At 47.2% G+C, this 27,932-nt stretch overlaps 1 protein-coding gene and 1 long non-coding RNA gene across 2 annotated transcripts in view; one reads left to right on the forward strand and one right to left on the reverse strand.

Annotated features, from left to right (window-relative positions):
- LOC146869278 (UPF0739 protein C1orf74 homolog) overlaps positions 1 to 23,903 on the forward strand; it is a 38,556-nt gene extending 14,653 nt beyond the window's left edge. Inside the window, exon 2 of the mRNA XM_085653654.1 lies at positions 22,064 to 23,903. Coding sequence (XP_085509780.1) covers positions 22,230 to 23,033 — 804 coding nt within the window. The 5' untranslated portion in view covers positions 22,064 to 22,229 and the 3' untranslated portion in view covers positions 23,034 to 23,903. The remainder of the gene's footprint in view (positions 1 to 22,063) is intronic.
- On the reverse strand, positions 1,195 to 26,844 carry LOC146869279 (uncharacterized). The gene is made up of 3 exons (XR_014981383.1): positions 26,698 to 26,844; positions 12,077 to 12,194; positions 1,195 to 1,691 (listed from the first exon to the last, which is right to left on the reverse strand). It is a non-coding gene; the product is annotated as an uncharacterized LOC146869279 (long non-coding RNA).
- Between the last annotated feature and the right edge of the window lie 1,088 nt (positions 26,845 to 27,932).

Raw genomic sequence — 27,932 nt, forward strand, 5'->3', positions numbered from 1 at the left:
AGCGGCAGAGCAGAAGTGGACACTGTATTTTTCTTCTCTGGGCGAGAAGGAAAGGACAGAGTCTTATTACTTCTCTGTCGCCCGTCCTCGAATGCCAGGAACACGCCAGGAACTCCGAGCTTTATTTATAGGTGATGGTGATTTCTTGTGTCCTGGGACGCATTTTCAAAATAAAAAAGTAGGGGGACGGAATCCCTGGAATTGAAGAAGTAGGAGCACGCCGTGCCCTGCCGATCCCGCCCACTTTGACCGCTGGTGACACTTCACCCAGGCTCTACATTTTTTGCCAAGAGAAATATAGCAAGAATTCTTTTCAGAACAGCAACAAAAATGATTTAAACATGTGCCAACAAATCGAGGTGGCCCTTTTGAACACAAAAGACATAGACGGTTACTTTAGAATGGCACTTAAGGGGTTCTAGTCATTTACTATTTAAGGCCTCTGCTGCACGGGGCAGGTGATGCTGTGACACAGTGGCATATAACAAATGACAGCATTGTGCGTTTTGTAGCCTTAAAGGTCGTGTTGTGGTGACACTGGCCTATCTGGTAAACCACTTCTTCTGTGATGTGCCAGGCAATATGAGAACGAAGGACATAATTAGTAATGGCATGCTATATGTATTGCAAAACTTTAAAACACTAGTAATTCTAACAGAGTCTCAACCATGTCTGTAATTATTGGCTTGTCAGTGAAGGTGAGAAACGAAGCTGAAATGAGTAAGGAAGGAAAACTTCTGTAAAGCGCATACACACCAGCCATGTTTATCTTTGTGTAGTATCTTCTGAGCAGTAGCTTTGGATGAGCAGTCAAAGCAGTCAAAGGCTCCTTCAGGAGGGCGGCGGGGTAGGGATGTGTAGGTAGAGATTAGTGAACACAAGTCATAACTCAAAGTGCACTCAGTAATGTCAATAAATCAATGTCCAGTCAAATAATTGTTTTTACCATAGAAAGAAGTGTTTTATTTCTAACTCTGTTCATTCAAAGAAGTGTACGATATTCGGAAACAATAACACAATCCACTTGAGGCCGGGGCTCTAGTCGTTATCCAGCAAACCCCTTTCCCACACTCTCCCTTGCAGTGTGTACAGGATAATTCTGCTTTCACTGATGGCCGCATCCAGGGAATGCTCACTAGTAGGCCTTACTCAAGAGTCCTCTTTGACTCTCGGGAAATCGTCAAAAGTGTCTACAGTGCCACATCACCTTCAGCAGCTAATCACCCGGGGCACAAATCAAGTCTTACCCGCTCCAGCAGCACAGAAGCGTTCAGCACTTCAGCGGGTGCCCGTCTGTTGGCACTTGCAATGCTCTGAACCTGCTCCGCATATTCGGGCAGCTTGTGGTACACGCAGCAGCAGTCGCAGGCTCTCTCCCAAGCAGTGCTGCCTGTCTCAACAGCGATTGGAGGTGCTCCAGGCTTCTGGTGGTGCAATAAGTTCAGCCAGTCCCCACACGGGGGGGAAGGAGTTGATCTTGTACTCCCAGATTGGATGAAAGCGGCGGAATGAAGTCCACTCGGCGTCCTCCTTAATCCACAGGGTCAGTGAGGGGGCAGGTCTTGGTGCTCAGTTTCCACCCGCAGGTCGCAGCTTTAGTTTTCCCTGGTGATGGGGCGAACTTGACAATACTTTGTACCATGTCGCTCCTGGCATATGGGGTTGCTGCAGTAACTCTCCTGTGCCGTAACCTATACCATATAAACACGAAACAACAATAGGTGGCTGCGTCATTTTAACAATTTTACTTCTTGTGAAGATCATTTTTACTCAATAAACATGACCTCTGTATATTTTTTTACAAATGCTCATATCACTTTTTAATCTTAAATATCTTTTCAAGCAAGAGAGAAATATCAACTTTCTATTATGAAATGTACAACGTTTAAAAAAATCTTTGTGTTCATTGTGACAAACAAATCTTAGAGCATAAACAAATAAAAAACATATAAAATTCAATATTCAACCAGTCCTACATTTGGGGAGCCAGAGCGATAGATTAACAACAGGGGCTCTTGGTGTACAGTATGGGGGTCCAAGATATCTAATATGGACTTGATGGGATTGTTTTTCTTTTACACTGAAAATTAATTTTTAGTCCTCCATATTGATCTACGTTGTGCAAGGATACCCCATTAGTCGTGGCCTATGCGTTTCAAACCCTAATTCCTTTACGGGTTCTCCTGAGGACAAGGTCTGGGTAATTTCTGAAATAGGAAACAATTGTGTATTACTTGAAGAGCGAGGAAAAGAGTTTTGTGTTGGAAATGTCACTGTTTCTTTAGTTTAGGAAGAGTAAAAATCTTTCCGCCTCAAGGCAGAACCCAAATTTCTTGTTTGCGTGGCTTGGTTCATTAAAGGTTCATTTGTAGAAACAGCAAAGAGTAGAACGATCCTCTTTGTGACCTTTTATGACTTGTATCATTCTTTCTTAAATAAAGATGAATAATAGCCGGCAGCGTCAAAGCACTAAATTCCTAATTTGTGACTTGTTTGAATTTTTCTGATGCTAAATCCGTGTGTCACTGCCAGGGCTCATTCGAATCAGGACGTCAAAACATGTACCATGGCAGCCCCTCCTGGCATACTGGGTTGCCACTAAGGCATACAGAAGTCTTGGCACTTTGTTGGCAATATTACTTCTATGGTCGCTCCCTCTGGCATTCTGGGTCACTTCAAAGAGCCGGTATGGGCTTGGCGGTCCCTGCATAGAACTCAATGCATGGCGCAGCCCACAGTGTCCCTCTCCTGGCTTACAGGGGTCACCGATTCACACTTGCACACGGGCAAAATAAGCCTTGCAGTTACCATCTGGGATGGGTCAAGCCAAATATCCCCTTCCCATGCAAGATTACAAGCTCACCCTCTCAAGGGACCTACAAAAGGAAAACAGCCTTAACAACCGAGCTGACTCATGACTGCCTTTCCACACAAGCAGAACAACGCTTGCCTAAACCACGCATCTGCCTTAACCATGCATATGTGTGGTTAAGGCATTCAGCGGTCTAGATGGGCGGGGAGAGGAACACATGGAGTATCTCCTGGCAGAAACCTGGACTTTGACAGACGTGATTAAAAGCCATGGGTGGTGTTAAGTGTCAAGAATTCCTGTCATACAAGGGAAACACGCCCTTATGTAAACAGGAGAGCTGTTACATAACTCAAGGAAAACACGCCCTTATGTAAACAGGAGAGCTGTTACATAACTCAAGGGAAACACGCCCTTATGTAAACAGGAGAGCTGTTACATAACTCAAGGGAAACACGCCCTTATGTAAACAGGAGAGCTGTTACATAACTCAAGGAAACACGCCCTTATGTAAACAGGAGAGCTGTTACATAACTCAAGGAAAACACGCCCTATAAAGGGAGGAACCGGGAGGTACAACGCTGTCGGATATTGTGTTCACACCGACGTACCTGCTTCGTGAAGAGCAGTGTTCCGGAGTGGTGCTCCAGTAAGGCAAGAACGGAGGTAGGTCGAGTCGTTACTCCCTGGGCCGTGTCTTGCCCCATCGTCACCTGTGAAGGACCCGGAAGCTCTACCGGTCAACCATTGAGCTTCGCTTTTTGACTCGGCTGAGTCCAAGCGCAGTGGCGCTTTTGCTGGTTGGAGTCGTAACTCCCAGCCCGACCAGAGACACAGGGACTGCCAGCTGTAACGCACACCAGGAGGTGTTTGCCGCGTTACAGACTCGGAAGTCCACAGGATCGATCGAGCGGCTGCTCTCGGTTCAGTCTTCTTGTTTGTGATTGGGGTATCGGTGACGCATCACCAGGAGGTGACTCCGCGTCCCGGTGCAGTCTGAGGAAGAGGTTGAGCGGCTGCTCCCTTCAGGTAGAGACCCCGGCTGGGTGTTTCCCTGACTCCTCGATTCTCCCCAACACTCTTCGTGCCCCTCACAGCCTACCGATTGGCATTGTCGGCCATTTCATTTCTGCCCTCTGTTGGCATACGCCGGGACCGGCGTATATGCAGAGGACGGTTAGGACCATCCGTGCTGTGGGCTGGTAACGTACTTAGCCTGGAGGATTCCAGTGACTATAACTTTTGTTTATTCTTTGTATTATATTTGCCTTCATTAAAACAACTAACCCTTCACTAGTGGTTGCGTCTTCATTGTCGTGTCTGTTAAACGATCCTGAGACGTTCAGGGCGTTACAAAATATCCGACCTTAATAACACTAACTGTCTCCCGGTCGATAACAGACATGGCAACACTTGATGATGTGCTGGCTGCTTTAGCGGCCATGCAAGTTGAAGTGGCTGCCTCTAGGCAAGAAACAGCCGATGTAAAAGCCAGACTGGATGCTATCCAATTGGACCCGCTCACGCCCAGCACCTCCCTCACGAATCAGACCCCTGCGGTAGTAGTGGAAATGCCGGTAGCCATCCCCTTGGCGACACCAGAGAGGTACAGTGGGGATCCTAACACAGTGCAGGTATTCCTCACACAAGTGGCGCTACATTTATCGTGCAAACCAAAGGCGTTCCCCACGAATCAGGCTCGTGTGGCTTTCCTTATATCCTATTTGGCTGGAAACGCGGCACAATGGGCCGTACCTCTGGTGAGCAGGGACGACCCCATCTTATGTGATTGGGGTGCTTTTCGCGAGGAATTCCTGAAGGTATTCGACAGAAGGGCTGACTCGTACACGGCGGACCGTGAAATGCTTGAGTTGAGACAGGGATCCAACGACCTGGTGAAGTATCTCAACGCGTTCCGAAGGCTGGTTGCGGAAACCAAGTGGCCTGTTGCTAAACAGACGGCGCTCTTCCATCAAGGGCTGTGCGATGAGCTCAAGGACGCCGTGGCTCATATTGACCCTCAACCCAAGACATGTGAGGGCCTTATCAACCTGGTATTACGGCTGGAACATAGGCTAAGTGAAAGAAAGGGGGATCATGGGAGAAAAGGAAAATCCCTTCCATCCTATGTGACGGTGGGAAGTCCTGAAACTTCCACCGCATCCAAGGGAGAACCCATGGACATCGGCGCAATACGAGCGAGCCTCACAGCCACGGAGAAAGAGTCATGCCGTAAACAAGGATTGTGCCTATATTGTGGCAAAAAAGGCCACTACGTACGTGAATGCCCTGCCAAACCGAAGACGTCACGTTATCGGGCCAACCGGTCGGTAACAGCCGTGGTGGACATACCGGCGGAAAACTGGAGGACTCCAAGACCAGAGAAGGGGCATCTCGGAGTCACTCATCCATCCCTTCACTTTCCAACTCGGTCACTAAGGGACAACGACACCTGTTTCTCACGGTGCACGTGGGAGTGCATGACCAGTGGATACCCGTTGTGGCCATGGTGGATTCAGGGGCCACTGGCATGTTTATGGACCACAACGAGGCATGCAGACTAGGGCTAGTGCTTCTTCCCAAAGCTGTACCCGAAGACGTCTATGCTGTAGACGGAAGGCGATTGGTGACGGGGCCCATCGGGCAGCACACGGGGGTCCTTCCGATGAGATATGGGTGGAACCATTTGGAACAAATCGATTTTAACATCATCCGAGCGCCCCAATATGGCGTCATATTGGGATTGCCGTGGCTACAGAAACACAACCCCTTTGTGGATTGGCCAACACATCGCATCGAAATGACGTCACCGTATTGCATCCTGCATTGTGGAATAAGAACGGAATCCCTTGACGCAGATGAGAGCGGGAGTCAGACGGTGGCTACAGCGGCAGAAAAAGATGTTGCTCTCCCCCAGGCTTATCACAGTTTTGAGGATGTATTTGATGAGGTGAAGGCGGAAGTGCTACCACCACATAGACAGTTTGACTGCCAGATCGACCTGGTGCCAGGGGCCAGCGTTCCCAGCGGCAGGCTGTATGCCCTGACGGAGCCTGAAAACGTGCATCTCCGGGGGTACCTGGATAAACTCCTCAAGCTAGGATTCATCCGCCCGTCCAAGTCTCCGGCCGCCTCGCCACTCTTCTTCATCCCGAAGGCTAATGGGGAGCTGAGAGCCTGTGTGGACTTTAGGGCATTGAATGCGATAACCATAAAAAATCGGTACCCCTTGCCTCTCATCAGTGTACTTCTGGAACAGGTCAAGAAAGCTCGTATCTACACCAAGTTGGATTTGAAAGGGGCATACCATCTGGTGCGCATGAGGGACGGAGACGAGTGGAAGACCGCCTTTAAGACCAGGTTCGGCCTTTTTGAGTACCTCGTCATGCCGTTCGGTCTGTGCAACGCCCCGGCAGCCTTTCAGTACTTTTTGAATGAGGTATTCAGAGAGGAGTTTGATATCTACGTGGTCGTATATATCGACGACATCCTCATCTATTCGTCCAGTGTGGAGGAGCACGTACACCACGTCAAAGCTGTGCTCCAAAAGCTGAGGGAAAACATGCTGTTTTGTAAACTCAGCAAGTGTGACTTCCACGTCACATCCGTGGAATTCCTCGGAGTGATGCTGAGTCCAGAGGGACAGGAGATGGCAGAACGAAAGATCAAGGCGGTGAAAGAATGGCCGGTGCCCCAAAGCGTGAAGGACGTCCAAAGTTTCATTGGCTTCGCCAACTTTTACAGGCGGTTCATAGATGGATTTTCAGGAGTGGTGGCCCCAATCACACAGCTACTGAGGAAGTCCAAGGAGTTTGTCTGGTCCCCTGAAGCGAACAAAGCCTTTGAGGCCCTGAAAAGCGCCTTTGGTAAGGCGCCGGTGTTGGCTCACCCCGATCCGGATCTCCCCTACGTGGTGGAAGCGGACGCATCGGATGTGGCGCTGGGGGCTATCTTGTCCCAACGCAACCACGACACAGGGGTGCTTCATCCCGTTGCGTACATGTCCCGCAAACTCAACGACGCCGAACGCAACTACCATATTGCGGAGAAGGAGCTTCTCGCAATCAAGGACGCCTTCACCGAATGGAGGCATTGGTTGATGGGGGCAAGACATGTGGTATCGGTGTACACGGACCATCGGAACCTACAGTTCATGACGGCCACTAGACACCTTTCTCCCAGGCAGCTGCGGTGGATGATCTTCTTTGCGGGGTTCAACTTCCGCATCACATATCGGCCGGGGACGGAAAACCGAAAGGCGGACGCCCTGTCCCGTCAATCTGCAGTTAAGGAACCATTGCCTGCGACCGAGCGTTCCATCATTTCCCCGAGGATGGTATTGGGGGTTATCCAACCGGATACTTTCCTGAGGGGAATAAAGAGAGGGATCAGGTCATTCGCATGGCGGAGGTGGCTCCTCAGTCACAGAGAATGGCAGCTGAAGGACGGGATACCCCTGAAGGGCAGGTGCCTATTGATACCCACGCCTAGGCTAAGGAAACAAGCATTCATCTGGTGCCATGACTCTCCATGCGCAGGTCATTTGGGCTTTGAAAAAACGGTGGCTAGCATGGGACGGCATTTCTGGTGGCCAACCATGAGAGTGGATGTCAGGAGGTGGGGACAGGAGTGTCCTACGTGTGCTACCATGAAGGCCGACCATGGCCGAACCCAAGGGCTCTTACATCCACTTCCAACCCCGGATAGACCATGGGATAGCATATCACTGGACTTCGTGGTGGGCCTACCGGTAGACCAGGGGATGACGGCAATACTGGTGGTGGTGGATTACTTGACGAAAATGGGGCACTTCATCCCCTGCAAGAGAGTCCCTACGGCCGGGGAATTGGCGTCACTACTCCTAAAGAATGTGGTACGACTGCATGGATTACCTGGGGTGATCGTGTCGGACCGGGGGTCGCAGTTTACTGCGCAATTCTGGAAGACTTGGTGCACTGCGCTGCATGTTAAGACCGCCCTGTCCACCAGCTACCACCCTCAAACGGACGGCCAAACCGAGCGCCTGAACCAAACGCTCAAACAGTATCTGCGATGTTTTGTGGACCAGGGCAGGGAAGAATGGGTCGACTTGCTATGGGTTGCAGAGATAGCCTATAACAACGCCACTCACAGCTCCACACAGTCATCTCCGTTCTACAGCAACTATGGCCAACATCCCAGGTTCTTGCCATTTCTACATCCGTTCAGAGAGGACAGGATTCCCGCCACAGCGGACAGGGTGGCACACATAAAAGACACATTGATGCGCTCAAGGGCTGTCCTAATAGAGGCCAAGAGAAGATACAAGGCTGCGGCAGATAGGAAGAGAAGGCCCGGGCCACTGTACCGCACTGGAGACTACGTCTGGATATCCACAAGAAACATGAGGTTTCGAAAGAACAGTGTGTTCCATCCCAAGTACATGGGCCCCTATCGAATTACCAAGTGTATGGGTCCCGTGAACGTGAAGGTGTGCTTGCCCCAGTCATTGCGGATACACCCTGTCTTTCATGTATCATTGCTCAAACCAGCACCCTCCAAGCCGTCTGGGACACCTCGGCCGGTAGGCGTGGAGTCGGAGGTGGAGTATGAAGTGTCGGGCATACGGGCGTCCAAATGGCGCAGGGGGAAGCTGTGGTACCTGGTTGCGTGGAAAGGCTATGGCCCGGAGGAGCATTCATGGGAACCGGCTGAAGGGGTTCATGCTCCGCGCTTGGTCTCCTTGTTCCATCGGCGTTTTCCTGCCAGCGCTGGACCCGTGGGGAGCCGCTGAGAGGGAGGATGTACTGTCAAGAATTCCTGTCATACAAGGGAAACACGCCCTTATGTAAACAGGAGAGCTGTTACATAACTCAAGGAAAACACGCCCTTATGTAAACAGGAGAGCTGTTACATAACTCAAGGGAAACACGCCCTTATGTAAACAGGAGAGCTGTTACATAACTCAAGGGAAACACGCCCTTATGTAAACAGGAGAGCTGTTACATAACTCAAGGAAACACGCCCTTATGTAAACAGGAGAGCTGTTACATAACTCAAGGAAAACACGCCCTATAAAGGGAGGAACCGGGAGGTACAACGCTGTCGGATATTGTGTTCACACCGACGTACCTGCTTCGTGAAGAGCAGTGTTCCGGAGTGGTGCTCCAGTAAGGCAAGAACGGAGGTAGGTCGAGTCGTTACTCCCTGGGCCGTGTCTTGCCCCATCGTCACCTGTGAAGGACCCGGAAGCTCTACCGGTCAACCATTGAGCTTCGCTTTTTGACTCGGCTGAGTCCAAGCGCAGTGGCGCTTTTGCTGGTTGGAGTCGTAACTCCCAGCCCGACCAGAGACACAGGGACTGCCAGCTGTAACGCACACCAGGAGGTGTTTGCCGCGTTACAGACTCGGAAGTCCACAGGATCGATCGAGCGGCTGCTCTCGGTTCAGTCTTCTTGTTTGTGATTGGGGTATCGGTGACGCATCACCAGGAGGTGACTCCGCGTCCCGGTGCAGTCTGAGGAAGAGGTTGAGCGGCTGCTCCCTTCAGGTAGAGACCCCGGCTGGGTGTTTCCCTGACTCCTCGATTCTCCCCAACACTCTTCGTGCCCCTCACAGCCTACCGATTGGCATTGTCGGCCATTTCATTTCTGCCCTCTGTTGGCATACGCCGGGACCGGCGTATATGCAGAGGACGGTTAGGACCATCCGTGCTGTGGGCTGGTAACGTACTTAGCCTGGAGGATTCCAGTGACTATAACTTTTGTTTATTCTTTGTATTATATTTGCCTTCATTAAAACAACTAACCCTTCACTAGTGGTTGCGTCTTCATTGTCGTGTCTGTTAAACGATCCTGAGACGTTCAGGGCGTTACATTAAGTCTAGCTGGGTGGCTGGATGGCGGTGGTGGAGCCTTTGGTTACTTGGGTGGCTGTTGGAGGTGTGCTGAATGCTGTGCGCTCCTCTTGTGTTACATGCGCAGAGCATGGCTGGTATGTGCCCTAATGTTGGAGAGGCACAAGTCGCACCGTACTAGTGCCGGCCGCCTCCATGCCTAGCAGCTGTTGTGTCGCGTCTCTAGAGCCTTACCACCTTGCTTGCTTATGCCGGACCCTTGCTCTGGACATGTATTGCCGGACGGTGGACCTGAGCATGGGGCACTGGGGTGTATGGAAACTGACGGGGATAGGGATAAACCGCCAACTGCAACTGGATCCTATTCATCCCCGAGGAACGTTGGTCAGCAAGTGTTGCTAATGGTGGTCTTGTGTTTACTGAGGAGATGACTTGCTGTGTGCTGCGGGCAGGTTGCCCCGGAGCGGTCAAAGCTGCCACTGGTTGCTGCAGACCGTCCCGCGGGCGTGACCGGCAAGTAGATGGCTAACCGGACCAAGGAGGTACCAATACGGCGGCCTCTGCTGTCTCCTCCCAGCGTCTGCACTCTGCTTTTTCTGCAATGCTTGTGGGGCGGTGGTGGCTAATGCAATGGGTGGCAGGGGACTCAACCCTGTCGGTCCCAAGGCCCCCGGAGCCGCCACTGACGGACCGGGCGTGGTCGGCAAGTAGATGTCAAGTAGACAGCTGACTGGACCAGGACGGCCCTAACATGCCCCAGCCCGCCCCTCTCCCCCATTCAGTTCTGCATATTCTGCCTCCACGCCGCTCCACAGCCTCTGCAGCTGCCTTCTGGTCTCCACCCGGCATCTGCACACCTCTGCTCTCTCCGTGTTGCTCTGTATGACCCAGAACCGGAAACAATGAAAAGTCACCTTCGAAAGTTCACCTTAAAGTTTGTATGCCAGGGATTAATTTCTGAAAGAAAGTTTGGCTCCGCAGCCCGCAGCTTGTGCTATTGAAGGTCAGGATGCTTAATACAAAGGCTTCTGTAAACATGGCACCATGTCTCCCGAGCATTTACACACAGAAGGCATCTTGCTCCCAGTGGCTGGTAGACGCAATGTCATATTTATAACTGAAAATTACAGTCATTTTTTGAAGCGGGAGAAATTTAAAGTGCAAAAACATGTTCCATATTATATTATTTTTTGCTCTTTAAATTTCTTCCATTTAAAAAAAGGGTTGCATATGGCGAAGGTATGTCCTGTGCCACAAGTACATATGACAGACTCATTCACCCCATACTCATATATCCCATTTATATACACACATGTTCATACATCTCCAAAGGCCACACTCACTGACACACATGGCAGTCCTGTCAGAGTGCCCTTTGTCAAAGTATTTTGTTAAAACCATAGTCTTTGGCTCCATGGACACAAGGCATGATGAATGAAACGGGCGTGGGGGTGTCTGGTAACATTGCGCGAGTGGCTTGGTCTTCAGTAGCTCACAATGATTTCAGGGGAGACTAGCTACTTTTAAAATAGATAGGGTACAGCGCGCCGTAAAACTCACCGATATGTTGCCTGTTGCCCTTCCTGACAACGAGCAGGAAAGAAAGGTGGTTTATTTCCTGCTTCCAAATACAGCCAATCCTTGAGCTGGATTGGTTAGAGCAGGCTAACCAAAAACTTTTTTGGAGGCTGGTGCCTGTGCCTGCAATCCCTCGACTGTTTTACAGCATTGGGTTTGCAGGCTCTGAGGTTCGCATGACAGATTTGGCCAATCTGTCATGATCTGTCATACCCAGTTGAAGCAGTCATACTGCAATGTGCAGGAATCTGTCTGCTCCCCCCCCACCATCACACTTGTGGTAGCTTGGCCAGCGGCACATAGAATAATAAAATGGTAAGGTAATGACCATTTTATTATTCTGTGTGTACCTGCTGCACCCGCAGCAGGTGGGGCGACTCTCCTCCGCATTAACGGAGGTGCCGCCGTTGAATGATTTTCACTGATCATAAGTAGCTCTCACTGCAGAAAAGGTTGGAGACCGGTGCACTAATGTTTAGAAACCTAAAAAACACTGAATTCCACAAGATATACATAATTTACCTAATTATAACTTGCACTGTCATCGATTACACTGTAGATTGCAGATATCATCAGTTATGTAATATGTAAGCTGATAAGCAGTGTATCATATCGGTGCATGGCATGGTGTGGAAATGTGTGGAGCGCAGTGTTGGCAACATTTTCCTTCTTTTATAAATTCTTTTTTGAGCCAGCGGGATTCCTCAGGAGCCCAGGGGCTGCTCTGGCATGATCACCCAGGGGACCTCACTGGGCCCCGTAGGACTCTTGGTGACAATGTCAAAAACTCTTGTAAATGTACCACAGAAACAGCGCACAGAAACATATATAGATTTATACAATCAAAGAGATACCTTGGTTTCCAGGGTCCGGCCCCTCCAGATATACGAGGTATCTGGTTGAGGTCTCAATGATGAAGCTTGCCATGGCGAATCTCAGTTGGTGAGAGTCCTTTTAACACTTTAGGGAGTTCTGCATAGGTGTAAAGAGAGGGATAAGAAAAGCAAAGAAAATGTTCCTGCATGTTGTTTTCAATAGTCAGGCTCTGGGAAGGCGAGCGAACCCTGACATTATTTCATTAGAGCGACAGCTTAACTATAACGTCCCTGTAAACTCTATTTCCTAACTAAATAACGTCCCTGTAACCAGTGTTTTTTTAGTTAAAAAAAATAAATAAATATATATATATATATATATATATATATATATATATATATATATATATATATATATATATATATATCTTTCTGCAGCCTTAGATCGTAGGGACTGACCATGGGACATACCAGGTGCCCAGAGCCTAATGACTGCAGTACTTACAAAGAATAACATTTGGCCAGAAGTTTTTTCAAATATTGTGTATGGTAATTTACATGGGAAATACACTTTTGGAGCCATGACCATACCTCTCATTCACCCATACATCAAATGGGGCAAAGGTTATAGGTGCCAGAGTGTCTTCTGTGGACTGTAGGCAAAGCCACATACATGTACCAGTGCATACTGTGCCAGTAACATGAGAAAAACACAGGCAGTGTCTTCCATTTGTCCATGCCCGTGCCATTGCATTCTGGTGCTGGATGTAGATCAGCATTTGTAGCACAGAGTCTGGGTTAGGTTCAGAGGCATTGCATTATATCTTCTTGTAAATAAATCCACCTTTATGCTGTATTCTGCTCATTTGTCTGCTCTGGACACCGTATTTATTGATCTTTCTAAGGGTAGCAGCCTGTCGTTCAGTACCAAGGAGTGCTCTGTTTAAAAGAACATATACTTTGGTTTCCAAATTCCTATAGCTGTCACTCTGGTAAGGCAGTTCATGAGCAGGTCTGCAGGCACAAAGAACAGTGGCTCAGAGTACAGGTATAGGAAGTTGGAGAGGAGGGTGTATTTTTACAATATCAGTGGGAAGGAGTAAACTCTTGAGGCATAACAGAAGGAAAAGCCAGGTGAGCTAGTGGATCAGTGTCCTATTGTAGGTCTTGAACAAGGCCTACCTAGGGAGGGGATGGGAAGGAGGGATTGGCGTTTGACACCCACAGTGATGAATTGGAAGGGATATGACTAGAGTTTGGAGGCAGGGGTGGAATCTGCACAGCTCACATAGGGATTTGCTGTTTTTGTGGATGGAAATCTGGAATAGATTTAATACTACAGATTGAATGTCCAGGAAAAGAAATGCATCTCTTTGCTGCAGCACTGTCAATGGGAAACCTGGGAACTTTATTAAGATTGGTTGGAATTCATTCTCTCAGTGACGTGGCCAAGCAACATGGCTGACAGGACGTGAGCTCTTAAGCAACCGGCCAGCCTGATCCTGAAATCCTACCGAATCCTGCAGGCCGGTAGCAGACACAGACCTGCTTCGGCAGACGCGCACTGGGCACCTGGCGGCCACCATTTTGGGCAGGGGCCTGTGATGACGTCCTAGGGCCACATCCTGAGCTGCGGTGCACCCTGCCTCATGAGCGAGGGCAGAAGGAGGAGGATATCGGCTCCCCAGCTGTGGTGGTCGCTGCCGCATGTCGTCGCACGGTGCAGCATGAGGAGGAGAGCAAGGGGTGCTTGCAGCCCCCGGTGGGGTGAGGACTGCCCCAGTTGTGGCACCCGGCGAGTGCTGCGGCTGACATCGAGGTGGCCGGCCCTTGCTTGCGACCTGTGCCGTGGCCGGAGCCCCGGTGAAACTGCGGACGAAGAGCTGGTGGGGCCACTGCGTCAGTGTGTGCTGCGATGTTATTGAAGTGGTCCTGAGGGACCTATGCGGGGGGTGAGAAATTACGGGAGAGACAGAGGGCCATCGAAGAGAGGTGGGGACGGGGCCCCGTCTGGCCTTCAGATCGGTGAGTCAGCGGAGAGGGATCCGCCAGGCTGGGCAATAAGGGATAGCTGCGAGCCCGAGGAGATGTTGGCGGACCTGCACAGATGACATTGCGACCCAGTGGCTTGTCAGGGGCCCCTGAGGGTTCTGTGGGGGGCCCGCCCTGGGCACAGCAGTGATCCTGGAACCTGGAGGATTCCCACTGAGTCGTAGGAAAGCCACGTTAGCAGGGGACGGACCCGGGTCATGAATAAGCACCACACAAAGCCTACCATATCGTTCTCATGTGGCCGCCTTCCCAGTTATGGGTAGAGCTGGAGAACTCTGATTGTCTACATGAGCAGTGGAACTGACCTGGAGCGCCTTGTACTTCGGTGCCCCCAGGGGCTTGACCACGGGTGGCTGGATTGAGGGCAGACTGGGTGGGGGTGCACCAATGGCCTTGGCCCTCGCCATGGGGCGGGGCGTTAAATGGACCCAGCAGCGCCCTAGCCTTCTTTTGAACATGCCATTGGAATTGTTGGCTGAAACACAGGATGCCCTGGACCTCTGTGACATGGGTAAGGATAAGGCACCGTGTCCCCTCCGCCAACACAATAACTCAATATACCACGATGCAACACCCCCAACAGGGGATAACTAGACAAAAGGGTACCAGCGAAGAGGGGGCAGATAGAGGTGGGGAACCCTCCAGCGTGGACCTGCTGGCAGCCATATAGGGCTCCAGAACGGCCCTGGAACACCAAATAGAAATAGTCTCGGTGGACGTGAATCTAGTGAGGGCGGACCTGAGAAAAGTAGTGGACAAGGTGTCCACAGCGGATGGAGACATTGTTGAGCTAAGAGGAGAGGTGGTTTTTATGAACAGCAGGTGGCTTATATGGCCACGACCATGAGGGCTCTGGAGCGTCGGGTCGAAGATGCGGAGGGTTGGGCCCTGCGCAGCAACATCCGCGTCCTGGGGTTCCTGTAACAAGTTGAGGGGAGCTCGTCGGAACAGTGGATCCATACTCCATTGTGCCCATGGTACCTGTCTGACTTTTTGGTTGTGGAAAGAGCGTTGGTGCCGCCGCACCCCCCAGGGGCCCAGCCGTGGACTATTCTATCCAAAATACTTAACTACTGTGACCCCGACTGTAAACTGCATGTAGCATGTGAGCGCTAAAACCTTACCCATGGCAATAGTAAAATCACCATATACCCGGACTACTCCAGGCAGGCGAAGGAACTGCTCAGGTCATTTCTGGGAGCCAAGCAGCAGCTGCGGACCTTGCAACTACAGTAGATGCTTTTGTACCCAGCTAAACTGAAGGTTCTGGTGCAAGGAAACGCACATTTCTTTGATACGGCGGAGGAGGTGTGGGAGACTTGAGATTCGGGGAGATGCTCTCCTTCCCCATGAACCGCGTAGCCAGAGGTGACGATGGGGCTCTCATGTCCAAGTGGGGGGGTGCAACGAAATGGACAGACCCCAGGGTGGCCTAGCGAGATGCCGCTGGGGTAACAGAGGGTCACCTTTCGAGAGGATGGCACCATGCACCTTGGGACGTTAGAAACGCAGGCTTCAGACTCACATTCTACCTCGTCCATACTGGAGCCTGGAGATGTGCCAGTGACCCTGAGCCCAACAGAAGATGTTGTTCTTGACTCCCTGCCAGCACCAGCACCGGAAACGGAAGACGACTGAGAGTGGTGCCCAAGACTATACCTTTATTGTTTCTTCTTTATTGTTATGATAGTGCAGTGACCATGTGCACTTGTGCTGTAGACCCTGGTTTCAGTGCGTGTGGTAACGCTGCAGAACTGTTTGATGGTCGAGTGGTGGTGTGGCTGGGCGGGAGACTTGGGAGGGATGGTGGATGAGAGGAGCAACTGTCGCCTGCATTGTGTACACACTGGAGATTGATACATTGTTGCCCCTTCGTGGGCTATGGCTGATCACAATGATGGTTTGATCCCGGTCAGGACTCTAGTTCTCCCTGGGGTATTAACCAGTCCCTGTTGGACTGATGGGTAGGCTGTGCACATCCTGGCACGAGCAGGGGGAGGGCACTAACGATTGCACAGTTGCACGTTATTTGTCCATGGGTGGGGGGGGGGGGGCTGTTAATGTATTGCTGGTTTATTAGATGCAGCTTTTTGCAGCAGCAGCACACAGTGGTTAAGGGTCGGCAACAGGGGATTTATTTGAAACACGCAGTACATGGGGATGGCAACTGAATTTAAACTACTGACCTGGAATGTCCGGGGCCTAGGCACTTGTACCAGGAGGCATAGAGTGCTTACCTTCTTGAAAAGACATCACTTATCTATAGCATGCTTACAGGAGACATCTAGACAGGGTGGCCAAGAAATGACATGGTCAGATGTACCATTCTTCCTATTTGGCTTATGCTAGGGGTGTGTTGATATGGGTGGCTCCCGGGATAACTTTCACATTGACATATATGGAGGCGGAGGCGGAGGTGAACAGTCGCTATGTGCTGATTAGGGGAACACTAGACGGTTGTGATTACTCCATTTTAAGCTCCTACGCCCCGTATGCCAATGATCCAGCGTTTTATCAGGTCATGGAAGACTTAATAATACAGGAGTTGGACGTACCCATTCTGTAGATGGGGGTCTTTAACTACATATTGGACTGTCCAGAGGAGAAGACGTTGTAGTGACACACTTAGCTCGTTTTCTATCCGACCATTCCCCAGTTAACTCAGTATTGAAGTGGGGAGGTCCTGTCCAGGTACCGAGGACATGGAGAATGTCTGCTAAAATCCTAGAGGACCCGGTAGGCAGGGAGGCACTGTCTCATGGACTGACGGAATATATGGCATTTAAATGGGAGGGGATGGCTAGTAGGGTCACGGAGTGGGAAGCACTGAATGTGGTGTTGAGGGATGTATGTATGTGACTAATGTGTGGGGTCTGGCGGGAGCTCAAAGAGCAGGAGGACGCCCTGGGGGCAGCCCAAGCAGAGGAACAGGTGCATTGGAGCGCTGATGACAGAGAACTGTCTGCGCAGACTCATCAGCGACATATGGGATAGGCTAGATAAACGCACACTCCGTCAGTACAGAGAACGTTACACAGGAATAGGGACTAGCCTGGGCACCTTTTGGCCTGGATCTTGCGGAGGGAACAAGCCCTATCGCTGACTACGTGTCTGCTCACGCCGGAAGCTACAATAGTGTACACCAGAGCAGCCATTCTTGAGGTATTTCAGCGACACTTAAGAAAAGTGCACAAGGCGGACCCTGCTGTCCAAGCAGACCGCTATATACCACTTTTGGAGGGATTACCCCTGGCGCACCTACCCCTGTTGTGTGTGGAGGCAGTGTATGCCCAGTTATCATTGGAGTAGGTGGGCGCAGCGCTACAGGCGCTCCCTAGGGCGAATGCTCTGGGGAGGGCGGACAGATTCCCGCCAGAGTTCTATCAGGCATTCTCGGCTACGGTGGGGCAGTCCCTACTACAAGAGTACGGGGAGGCACTTGATCGGGCATGAATCTGCAGCTGTAATCTCATATATTACATGAAGCGAAGCATAGAAATGAGGAACTGGCCCTGGTGTTGATACACCTGGAGAAGTCCTTTGATACTGTGGATTGGGGTTACCAACAGGAAGTGCCGAGAGTGGTGGGCATAGGGCCGTAGTTTCAGTGCTGGGTCAAATTGCTCTTCCGGCCCACACGCTAGGATTCGGGTGGGTCAGAGTCCCTCAAGAATGTGAATAGGGGAACGTGTCAGGGGTGCCCACTCTCACCACTGTTATTTGCCCTGGCGATTGAGCCGTTAGCCGTTTGGGTGCGGCGAGAAATTGGTAAGTGGGCCTTTCGTCTAGGTGGAGCCGCACGTTACATTATATGCAGACAAAGCTTTGTTCTGCATAGCTTCACCCTGGATGGCACTACTTAATCTGTTGAGGCTCCTTTATGATTTTGGGCACTTGTCTGGCCTGCATCTAATTCGCCACAAATCCTTAATCTTTCCTTGGCGAACATGGCAAAGTTACCCCATGAATGCTTCCCTTGCCTTAGGTTGTGCTGGGAAACTGGCACATTTTAGCTATCTGGCTGTACAGGTAGCGCTTACAGATGCCCAACTGCTCAACCTAAATGTGGATAGAGTAGTTGCTGCATTGTGGAGATCGGTGGCCTTTTAGAACTTGTTGCCGCTCTCACTGTTGGGCAGACTGGCACTGTCCAAGATGGTGGTACTCGCACACTGTCTTTATGCTTTGCAGAATACATTATGCGCTATCCCCAAGATTGTTTGCAAACAACTGAACTCGGTGTTCACATCTCTGCTCTAGGCGGGTCCCAATAGTAGGGTGGCACTGAGCACCCTGTCTCGATGGTATGAGGAGGTGGGACTGGAGGCGCCAAGGCGGGATTACTAGATTATTACACGACGCATCTGCAACATGCAACCCGGTGGTTTGATGAGGGAGACAACTGGGAGAAGAGACTATTGGTGTGGTCACAGGCGAAGTGGCCTACATAGTAGGTCAAACCTCTTCTGTTTGGCAGTTGTACATGGAATCAGTCCTGAAACATGGCCCGTTTCATCAGGAACTGCCTGTATGGATATTGGCGCCAGTGCAACAAATGATGGCACACATGTCATTCCAGGATTGGAGGGACGATGGCTGCGAAGTGATGGCAGACTTATACACTGGTGAGACTTTTAAAACATGATCAGGCGTGTGGGAATCTCACACTGGTACAAGGGCACTACTTGCACTACACAGGGTTGGTGGAAGTGTTTAAAGTGACATGGGCTGCCTATCCCGTGATCCTGCAGACAACACACACCATAGACCTAATTCGAACCTGTGGCGCTGGACGTCGATTGATCTGCTTGCTTTACGAAACGATGAGGTTGAATGCTGCTGGTCTTCCCCCTAGGGCGAGGGAGGCATGGAATGCAGACCTGCAAACACCCATGTAAGATAAGATGTGCACCGCCATTAGTGGGCTGACACATACAGTATCCTGTAAAGCACGTTTTAGGTTGGTGCATTACAATTTTTTGCCCCACACATATATGCCAGCGAAACTTGATCGTATTACACCTTCTCGAACAGATCACTTTCCACGATGTGGGGATAGAGCAGCGGATTTTCTACACTTAGCTTGGAGTTGCCCTAGGATGGATGTATTGTGGACCCAGGTAAGGGCCGATGTACAGAGGGGAATATTCCAAATTGACTGCTCACCGCTACACTGTTTACTGGGTCACATTAAAAAACCTAAAGGATGTAAGATGGCTTACAAGTTAATGCAGCTGCTGTTAGTGTTAGCAAAACGTAGGGTTGCTATAACATGGATGGGGCATAACTCCTCCACAGTAGATGCATGGCACCGCAATGTGAGAGAGTGGACCATGGCCGAAGAACAACATATGAAATTGAGCCGAAGGGATGAGAAATTGGCAGATGACCTCAGGGAATGGAGGGAACTGAGTGGGGTGTTCTTAAATGCAAATCAAGATGAGCCCGATATTAGCGTGAGTGAGCCAGAATGGGAAAATAATCAATGATGGCTGGAGAGGAGAGCCACAATGTGCTATTGTGATCAGTAAAGTCCTGAACCTAACTAGCCGAGCTCCTCATGAAGGTACTGTGGATTGCAGCCAATACTGTTTGTGTAACTGCTGCAGGATTGTTGAAAATGAAAATAAAGGTGTTAAAAAAAAAAAAAAAAGATTGGCTGGATAACTTGCTGAAAGACCGATGGACTGACTGGTTTATACTTTAAAATACCTTACTTGACCCAGTCTGAGCAGAGAATTTTCTTGGATCTGAAAAGGTGAGAGGTCTTAGCTGCCTGCTGCTCTGATGAAGTCCAACCTGTCTGCTTAAGACCATTGATAAATGTTGCTCCAGAAGTGATGGCACTAGTCTGCTGTTGACTTGCAGGGCTAAAGGTGACTAAGGCCCTGAAATGAATGCTTATGTGTCATTATGAAACTTACCTCCTGAGGCTGAAATGTGTGGAATTTCCTGAGATGGAGGAAGATACAAGAAAGAGTAAGCCAAAGATTCCTCAAAGATACAAGTTTACTTTTCTTGGGTCAGACTATTAAGGACTTGTTGGAGCTCAGTCACAGGACTATTGTATGTACGTATGTATGTGTTATATGTATAGCGCATGCCTTCCCAAAAGGCAGCCGAGAGCTGTACAGTGTCAAAGGCTAGGATGCAGTCATTTAGTGATTGGAAAAATAGTTGATTCTTGATAGCAAAAGTGTATTTCATCACGATGTAGTGTTCTTTAAAGAGATGCATATGCAACTCGTTCCTAAAGTGGAACAGGGATGGGCTAGTATTATTGGATATAGGGATGTTGTCTAAGATCCTTGGTGTATAGCCTAGTGCCTCTTTACTCTATAGCTTAATATCCTAGTCAGTAAAAGTGAGTCAGTGAAAGTGTGTTAGGGAATAAAAAAGGCTGTATGTCACCCCTTGAGTCAAAGTGTGATTTGCCACTGGTGGTTAGTAGTTGATTTTTGTGCGCCATGGAATTTTTCCACCCCTCCTTCAGTTTGTGATGTACCCACTTTGCTCTCATGAGACTGCACAATATTTTTTTACAATCCATGGCTTGCGCAAGTCTGACAAGTCACATTAAGAAATTCTCAATTCTCTCAGCCTGTGAGTGATGGAGTTAGATTCAGAATTCAGACGTGCGACATTTTTAATCTCTCATTTTTGGTTGTTTTCAGAATTATTGAACAGATTTACACCAGACCAGAAAAGTATTTACATTTTGGCCAAGCAATACCATCTGGTTCAAGTTTGGGTTCAAATTGTTTAGAGGTTTTTGGTGTGTCAGTGAGGAAATATGCTTATGGGATTTTAAATGTGAATTACAGGTTTTGGAATGTCTTTACTAGACTCATGAAACCTATCAAACCCATGTGCTTCCGCATCTGTGAAAGGTTTGAGGATGACGTCTCAAATGGATCCAAAAGATATTCGAGGTCAAAAAGGTTGTTCTTATCAACTAACGATTGCAAACAGAACTACCACGGGCTCTATGTTTTTAAAGTGTTTTTGTACCCAAGATAAATTTATGGATGCAAACATTTTGATTGCCTGGCAAAAATTCCTGATTCTGGTTAATGAGAAATGACAGACTTTTCAGTACATGCATTGACGAGTGCTGCAATTTTGCTAGTATGGTGGACTTTTCACAATTGTAAAAGTAGTAGTAGAAGTGTATTAGGTAGTGGGCCTTCTGGGTTTAGTCGACCTGTAAAGGTTCTTCAATGCCCACAGAAACTTAATCTTGTGGGTAATCTCCAACAATTTGCAAGTAGTTTCCAAACATGGAAAAATATACAAATGGACTTCTTTAAGTTTGCTTCCACAATATGAATGGTAAATAATTGCCACCAAAATTAAGAGGGGATATAGAGAAAATGGTATGTGCAGAGGGGAAAATACTTTCTTTGTGGAGAAATAAAAATTTTACATGTGCAAATAGTCACTCGTGTTACATTTCCTATGAGGTTTTGAAAACTTGTACACATTCTGCATGTATACATTTTACTCCTGAGACTTTTTGAGAATTTCGAAATAGATATATTCTTCAAATGTAGGAGCAGTCCGGTAGGGGCAAAGTCCGGCACAGATCTGTTATTCCGATTCTGTAATCCCCTAACCGCCTTTAATGATTTTACTGCTGGACAATTCTATCCTGATTCCAGTAACGTTATCCAGCCCCACGGATGCACTTATCATTGAACTAGAGGCTGGTGAGAGCATTCCAGTAGTAAATGTACCTGCCTGGCCATGCGAATATACTAATTGGGAAGTAACAGTAACACAGACTGTACCATGTCTGAGTATTCTGTGTGACCAACTGTAATAGTACTTTGACCATTCTTAATGCTAAACCCTGTTGACGTGTATCTACTACTTTGTCAAGTGAATCTTTTCTTCACACATTTGGTTACATTAATCTAAGTGACTTATTTATGTAACTTGTAATAATACATAGTTCTTTTTTTTTTCTTTCAGTGAATGGAAGCATAACAAAAGCAAAATTACATGTGTAATGAGTTCACAAATTTGAGAGCAGTGATCGCATGGAATCAGCCTAATTCAATAAGGGTTCAAGATGGTTTCTTAGATTAGTTTACTGAAACAGACACTTTTTCAAAATGTTTGCTTGAACCGCCAAATAATGTCTGCAGCATTTTCTCCACTGTTGATCGCAGCAGCACAACGTCATCTAGGGACAGGGAAGAAGAAGAAGAGTTTCCCTCCATCCATCGCCTTGAACCTTGCCACTGAAATACTAGCTGTAGATTGTGGGTTGAAACCTGCCTTCCTGTATGATTGCAGCACAGCTGGGATTGTGCCACTCTGCAACTTCCTTCAGGAACTTCAACTCATTGGTTGGATCAAGCACCACGTACATCTCCTTGACATAGTAGATAACATAATTGTGGTGAATGTGGAGAATGCAGTGTTGAATCTGGAATCTGCTCTGCACAGAAATGCTGTTGCCTTTGTTGATGCTTCGACAGGCCAGACAAGTCCGACGGTCTGTGAACCATGCCATTCCGAGGAGATCAAGGGACACGTTTTTGAACTGTTGAGTCATCTCACCCTATTTAGAAATGGTGAACCTGGAACTGTGTCTATGGGGGCAGTAAACTGCCAAGAATGGAATTTGTGCAGCATATTTGGCGTTCTTTTGGGGTATCCTGCTTCCTACTGGTTTGATACAAGGAAAGGGTTTGAAAATTGCTTAGCCCTCATGCCTCTTCGGGTCTTCAGTGCAGATGGATCATGTTTAAAGATAAGCGATAGCATGCGATTTCAGCTTTACTCCTTTAGCGTTCCAGAGGAATTGCACCACTACTTGAGGGAGCATCTAGACTCTTGGAATGAAAACCTGAAGAATGCTTCTTCTAAACAGAATTGTTTTACTAATTTAAGTGTGACCAGTCGTTTGACAGTCTTGACAGCTGTAGCTTTGTAAATCACATCCATGTTTTAAAAATTAGTGGTGTGAGCCTTCACCACAAATCTGCATACGCCTCTGGCACTGTATCTCGCCATTGCTGGGAATTGTTGTTGGACTATACCAATACCATCCTACTTCGGAAGAATAATTGATACGGGGAATGTATTTCACATTTCTCTCCATTCATGCTTTATTTTTTTTCTCTATCTTTGGGTAGGAGATCTATGTCTTAATGTGAGCACTTAACTACATTTTGTAATCCAGGGAAAATCACAGTTACAGGAGACCAAAATCCCAGTTTTATTCCTCTCGTGCACACATCTTGTAGACACCCCAGCTTTTAAGGAGATTCCTTCCTGATGTTGTGGCTTTTAGTAACTGAACAGCATTTGAGAAAAGTTACACGATTTAGAGTTTTCTTTTGTAATTATGAATATTCAAAGGGCTAATTTGATAATCATCTCAATTTTAGCTTACTTTTCGAATTCAGTTGTTTTCGTTACAGAGTGTGTTGTATATTTAATACCTCGGTGCGATATGCCTGTACTTCTCAGGTGTCTTTCAAATGTGTTAATTCCCTAAACTGTGAATAGATAGAAAGTAAACTACAATGCAGCCGTGTGTGTTCAGCAGAACCAAGACTATTGCAAAAGTGTCTAGTGCCAGGACCCTGTGCCGTTTCACCAAGAAGTGATATATTTCTGAACAAGCACAAATCAAGGACACGTACATGGTACAGATGTGCTATTCGGATAGCTTATTACAGACCAGGGAAAATAACGCCAGAGGCTAAATCCCCACAGATGTTCGTTGTCCTTTTGGATACACTGCTTGTTGTTAAACTGGTCTGTTCTCTTTTTTCGTTCTACAAATCTGAGTTTGCTTCTAAAATGTTTTCAGGTATTCATATTCAAGTGTACCTTTCTAATATATCTTTATACTTAAACATCTCTTTCTGGTGTCAAGCATTAGGACTTTGAAATTAGGTTAATATTTTTGGTGTATCGAGTAATGGGCAGTATTTTTCTTTACACAGAAATGTATCCAAAAGCATCTGCAGACTAATATATAGAATATTTTACCCAGTTAAGATTTTCATGAACTCGCGGAGCATGTCTACAAGGTGAATCTTCTGCATCTATTAGATCTCAAAGGGACTTTTCAATTGGTCAGTTGCTGAACACATACCTTATAAGCAAATGGTAGTGCACACCCACCCTCATCTTATGTGGAGATCAGCAAGAATGCAAGGAGATTTAAAGGCAGGGAACACATCCCTTCTAAGCCAATGGCAGTGCAGACCCGCCCTCATCTTATGTGGAGATCAGCAAGAATGCGAGGAGATTTAAAGGCAGGCAGAACTGTTCCTCTTTTTTCTCTCCAGCCATATGGTTTCACCTTCGAGATCTACAAAACCTGTACTTGACTAATAAACAAGCTAATCAAGCTCTTGCGATTGGCTAAAGAAAGAATGAGTAGTGGTGACATCACTACTTCACCAGGTTTGAGTCTCACTGATGCAGACTATAGGTGAACATGCCTTGCCAAAAGTGAGGGAAGTCAAAATAGATCTAGGACAAGAACTGAACCAAGAGATCGGTAACCTAGAGAAGGAGGTTGTGTGTGGGGGTGGGGTGGGGCAGAATACTATTATACATTGCTCTCCTGAAAGTCTACAAGGGTAGCTACTGTATATTACGTGGATCACATTTTTTTTTGTTGAACTATGTTATCAAAAAGGCTCATGCTAAAAAGAGTTTAACTGTCCAGTTAAATGTGCCAAGGCAACAGGTTTCCAACAGCATTTTGTCCCGCCAAGCAAATATTTTGAGAAAGAGGGACAGCCCAAAGCAATAGTATGTAAGCTACTAACATGTCCCTAGTTGCAAGTAGGGTTGCTAACATTTGTTTTTTTAAATACTGTACGTGTAGGCTCCAGCCAGGTGGAAAAAGGTTCATGTGAGAGACTCACAATTGTAGTAGTCTCTGTATGCAGCCAAATAAAGTGTCATTCTATCATGCGACAGCGCCTACCTGCCTAACCTGTCCTGTCACATTACTGCTAAGCTCTATCCATTTAGATAATAAAAACCGACAACTTCAGCGTCACCCATCATATGCTCCCGCTTCCAATCACACTTGGCAACTCTGTACCGGAAGAGCAGCAGAACTGTCAAGTGTTATTATCTTACATTCTCCCAAATGAAAAAGTCAAACTCCCCAAGATGGTATAATGAGGTGAAGGTTGTAAACTTGGTGCTATGCCACCTTTTCAAATGGTTGTTGCTTCATATGTAACCGCTACAGCCCAGTACAGTCGGGAGCTATGGTCTGTTTGCAAAACTGTGGACTTTGAATCTGCGCACCTAGGTTCAAACCCAGGATTGGCTCTTGATGAAGAATAGAACCAAACTGTGTACCTGTATCAATGTTCTACAATACAAACGTGTTACACGCAGCGTGGTTCAGTGCAATAACGTGGTAGATGAGCAATGCAACTGGAATAAAGAAATACCAGTAAACACCTATCTAGTATTTGTACATTGCCAGCACCCGTCTTGAAGCCTTAATTACTGGAAGGACGAGAGAAAAATCCTACTTGCAGGCACGGTTTCCTCTGAAGTTGAAGCTGCATAGTCCAGCGGATATTACCACAATTAAACATTATATCTGTATGGCAAGTGGGATTGCAAACGTTCGATTTCTAATGGAGTCGACTGTCCCAGCTAGACTGTTGGCAAGTAATGATGCAGTTTATTGAAGACATTAACATTATGGATCATCTATCTACAAGTTGGTCTCTACAGCTACAGATGTCCTGAAGATATGAAGCTTAGGTCGTGTTTAACTCTGGGCAGCGGTTGACTAAGGCAGGTCAGGCATTTTGCTGCTGCTGAATTTATAAAACAAAAGAATGATCCCTTCAGGCGCATCAACCCTATTGATCAAGGCAAAGGTACAGAGCAAGCAATGTTTATGTGAAGGGAACCAAGGCCATCCTCAATGTACAAGGTAAAGCATGAATCAGCAACCGCGGAGAAGTAAAGCCTGGACTCAGAGCAGTTACTGTCTGTTCATTTAAGACTATTGGAATAGGCAGCTAAGTTCCACTTTATTGAGAAAACACAGAAACAGTCACTGTCCTGTGGAAACTATGAGTTCATAAGTGGCGGTGTGAAAGAAACGAAGAGACTTCAACCAAGCGTTTCCCACGTAAAGAGTGTGCAAGAGTGGTTGTAGCGAGGCAATGTTGAAACCACCACGATCCTGCCTAGTGTCGCTTGCTCTTCGTTCTAATTTCCTTGAAAGCCTGAAGCAGAGACACGGAGCACAGTGCGATACTATCTTGTTATTGTCTCCAACAAAGAAAATATTGCTTAGTAACTGTGTACTAGAACTGTAATTTGCCAAAGGCTTTCCACAGAATCCACCATGTTTTTGCATGTTAATGTATAGGTTACAGACAATCTGGCAAGCAATATAAGATTAAATGGGTTAGTTTGCTTTTTCCAGTATGGTGAATATAAAACAAGAAAAGAAAGAAATTAAAACCATAATTTCAACATTTGTAGGAAGCTTTATTAAATAGTTTCCTAAAATTGCAAGCAGGCAAAATACTCCATAAAACATTATTTAAAAAAATATTTTACAAATACGAAACTCCTGAGAAAGATTTTACCACTTTATGTCTAACGTCAGTCTAAAATCTGTAAGATGCATACTCCAGCTTATCGTATAAAACTGTGCTGTGGAACAATGATGCAGAATAGTGCTGTCGCTGTTGCTAGGAAGATCATCAGACATGGAAACCAGCAACTGCCGCAGCACCCCTAAAAAGAGAAAGGAGTCCGGCTGTGACTGTCACATAAAGTAATGTGCAGAAAGGAGAGAGACCGAATGAAAAAAGCCCCACACACTCTTTGAATTTCTTTGTGTAACAACAAAACCTGCTCTTTGGAATAGCATCATTTAACCAAATCTTAAGTGACATGGGAGGCGTAAGAGTGCACTACCTAAAGCAGCTCCCAAAACGATGACTTTTTCGTTACTATGTTCAAATATCTAACTCATTACTCCTTTATATTAAGGTTCGAAAGTACGACTTATTTTATATTGAACTAAACAAATGGATCGCTGATTAGTTTGCAATATTTCTGTCTATTATTTCTAGAAAAAGGCGCTTTTATGATCCTGGTGATCGAAATCAAGTTTTACAACCAAACAAATATTTCAAACATTCGATTTTACCTTCTGCACATGACAGGGACTTGATCAAAAGGGTCTCTATTTATGTGTAGCACACTGTAGGCATCTTTTACCTTTGGCCTCTTAGCCTGAAATGTTTTGCTCTGGTTTCTGCATTCACGAAGCTTTGTCTGGCAGAAGAGGTACTCCTGACTCAGACAGTCCAATTCAGATTGAAGGTCAGCACACTGAAATCGGAAAGGAGTCAGAAAAGTTAACTTAATACCAAGATAACAAATACACTAAGTGGTTATGACCAACATTAGAGTAATTCCACCCTGGCAGTACTCTGTAAAACAAGAAAAGTAAGCACCATTGACTGCAAATAACATACACGAAGTGCTTACCAATCCAGTATTTTTGTTTTTCATTTTATGTTTTTCTTACATTTTCATACAATATTTCAAACTAGCTATCACTATCATGTACCAGCTGTAAATGTAAAATAACCTTTGCAATAGGATTTTAAAATGTGAAAGTGAGATATTGTACATCCACAAGATATCAGAAGTAGAAAAGATTGGCAGCCGTAAATCAACATGAAAACTGTAGGAACAGTCCATGACAAATTGTTTTTATGGTTGAGTACACATCCCTATTTTGAACCTAGAACCCAAGTTACAATAATGCACAGTAAGCAATCGCAGTCAAAGATTGCGCCACCATTAA

This window comes from Triturus cristatus, chromosome 1_1 (assembly GCF_964204655.1).
Source record: "Triturus cristatus chromosome 1_1, aTriCri1.1, whole genome shotgun sequence".
Lineage (NCBI taxonomy): Eukaryota > Metazoa > Chordata > Amphibia > Caudata > Salamandridae > Triturus > Triturus cristatus.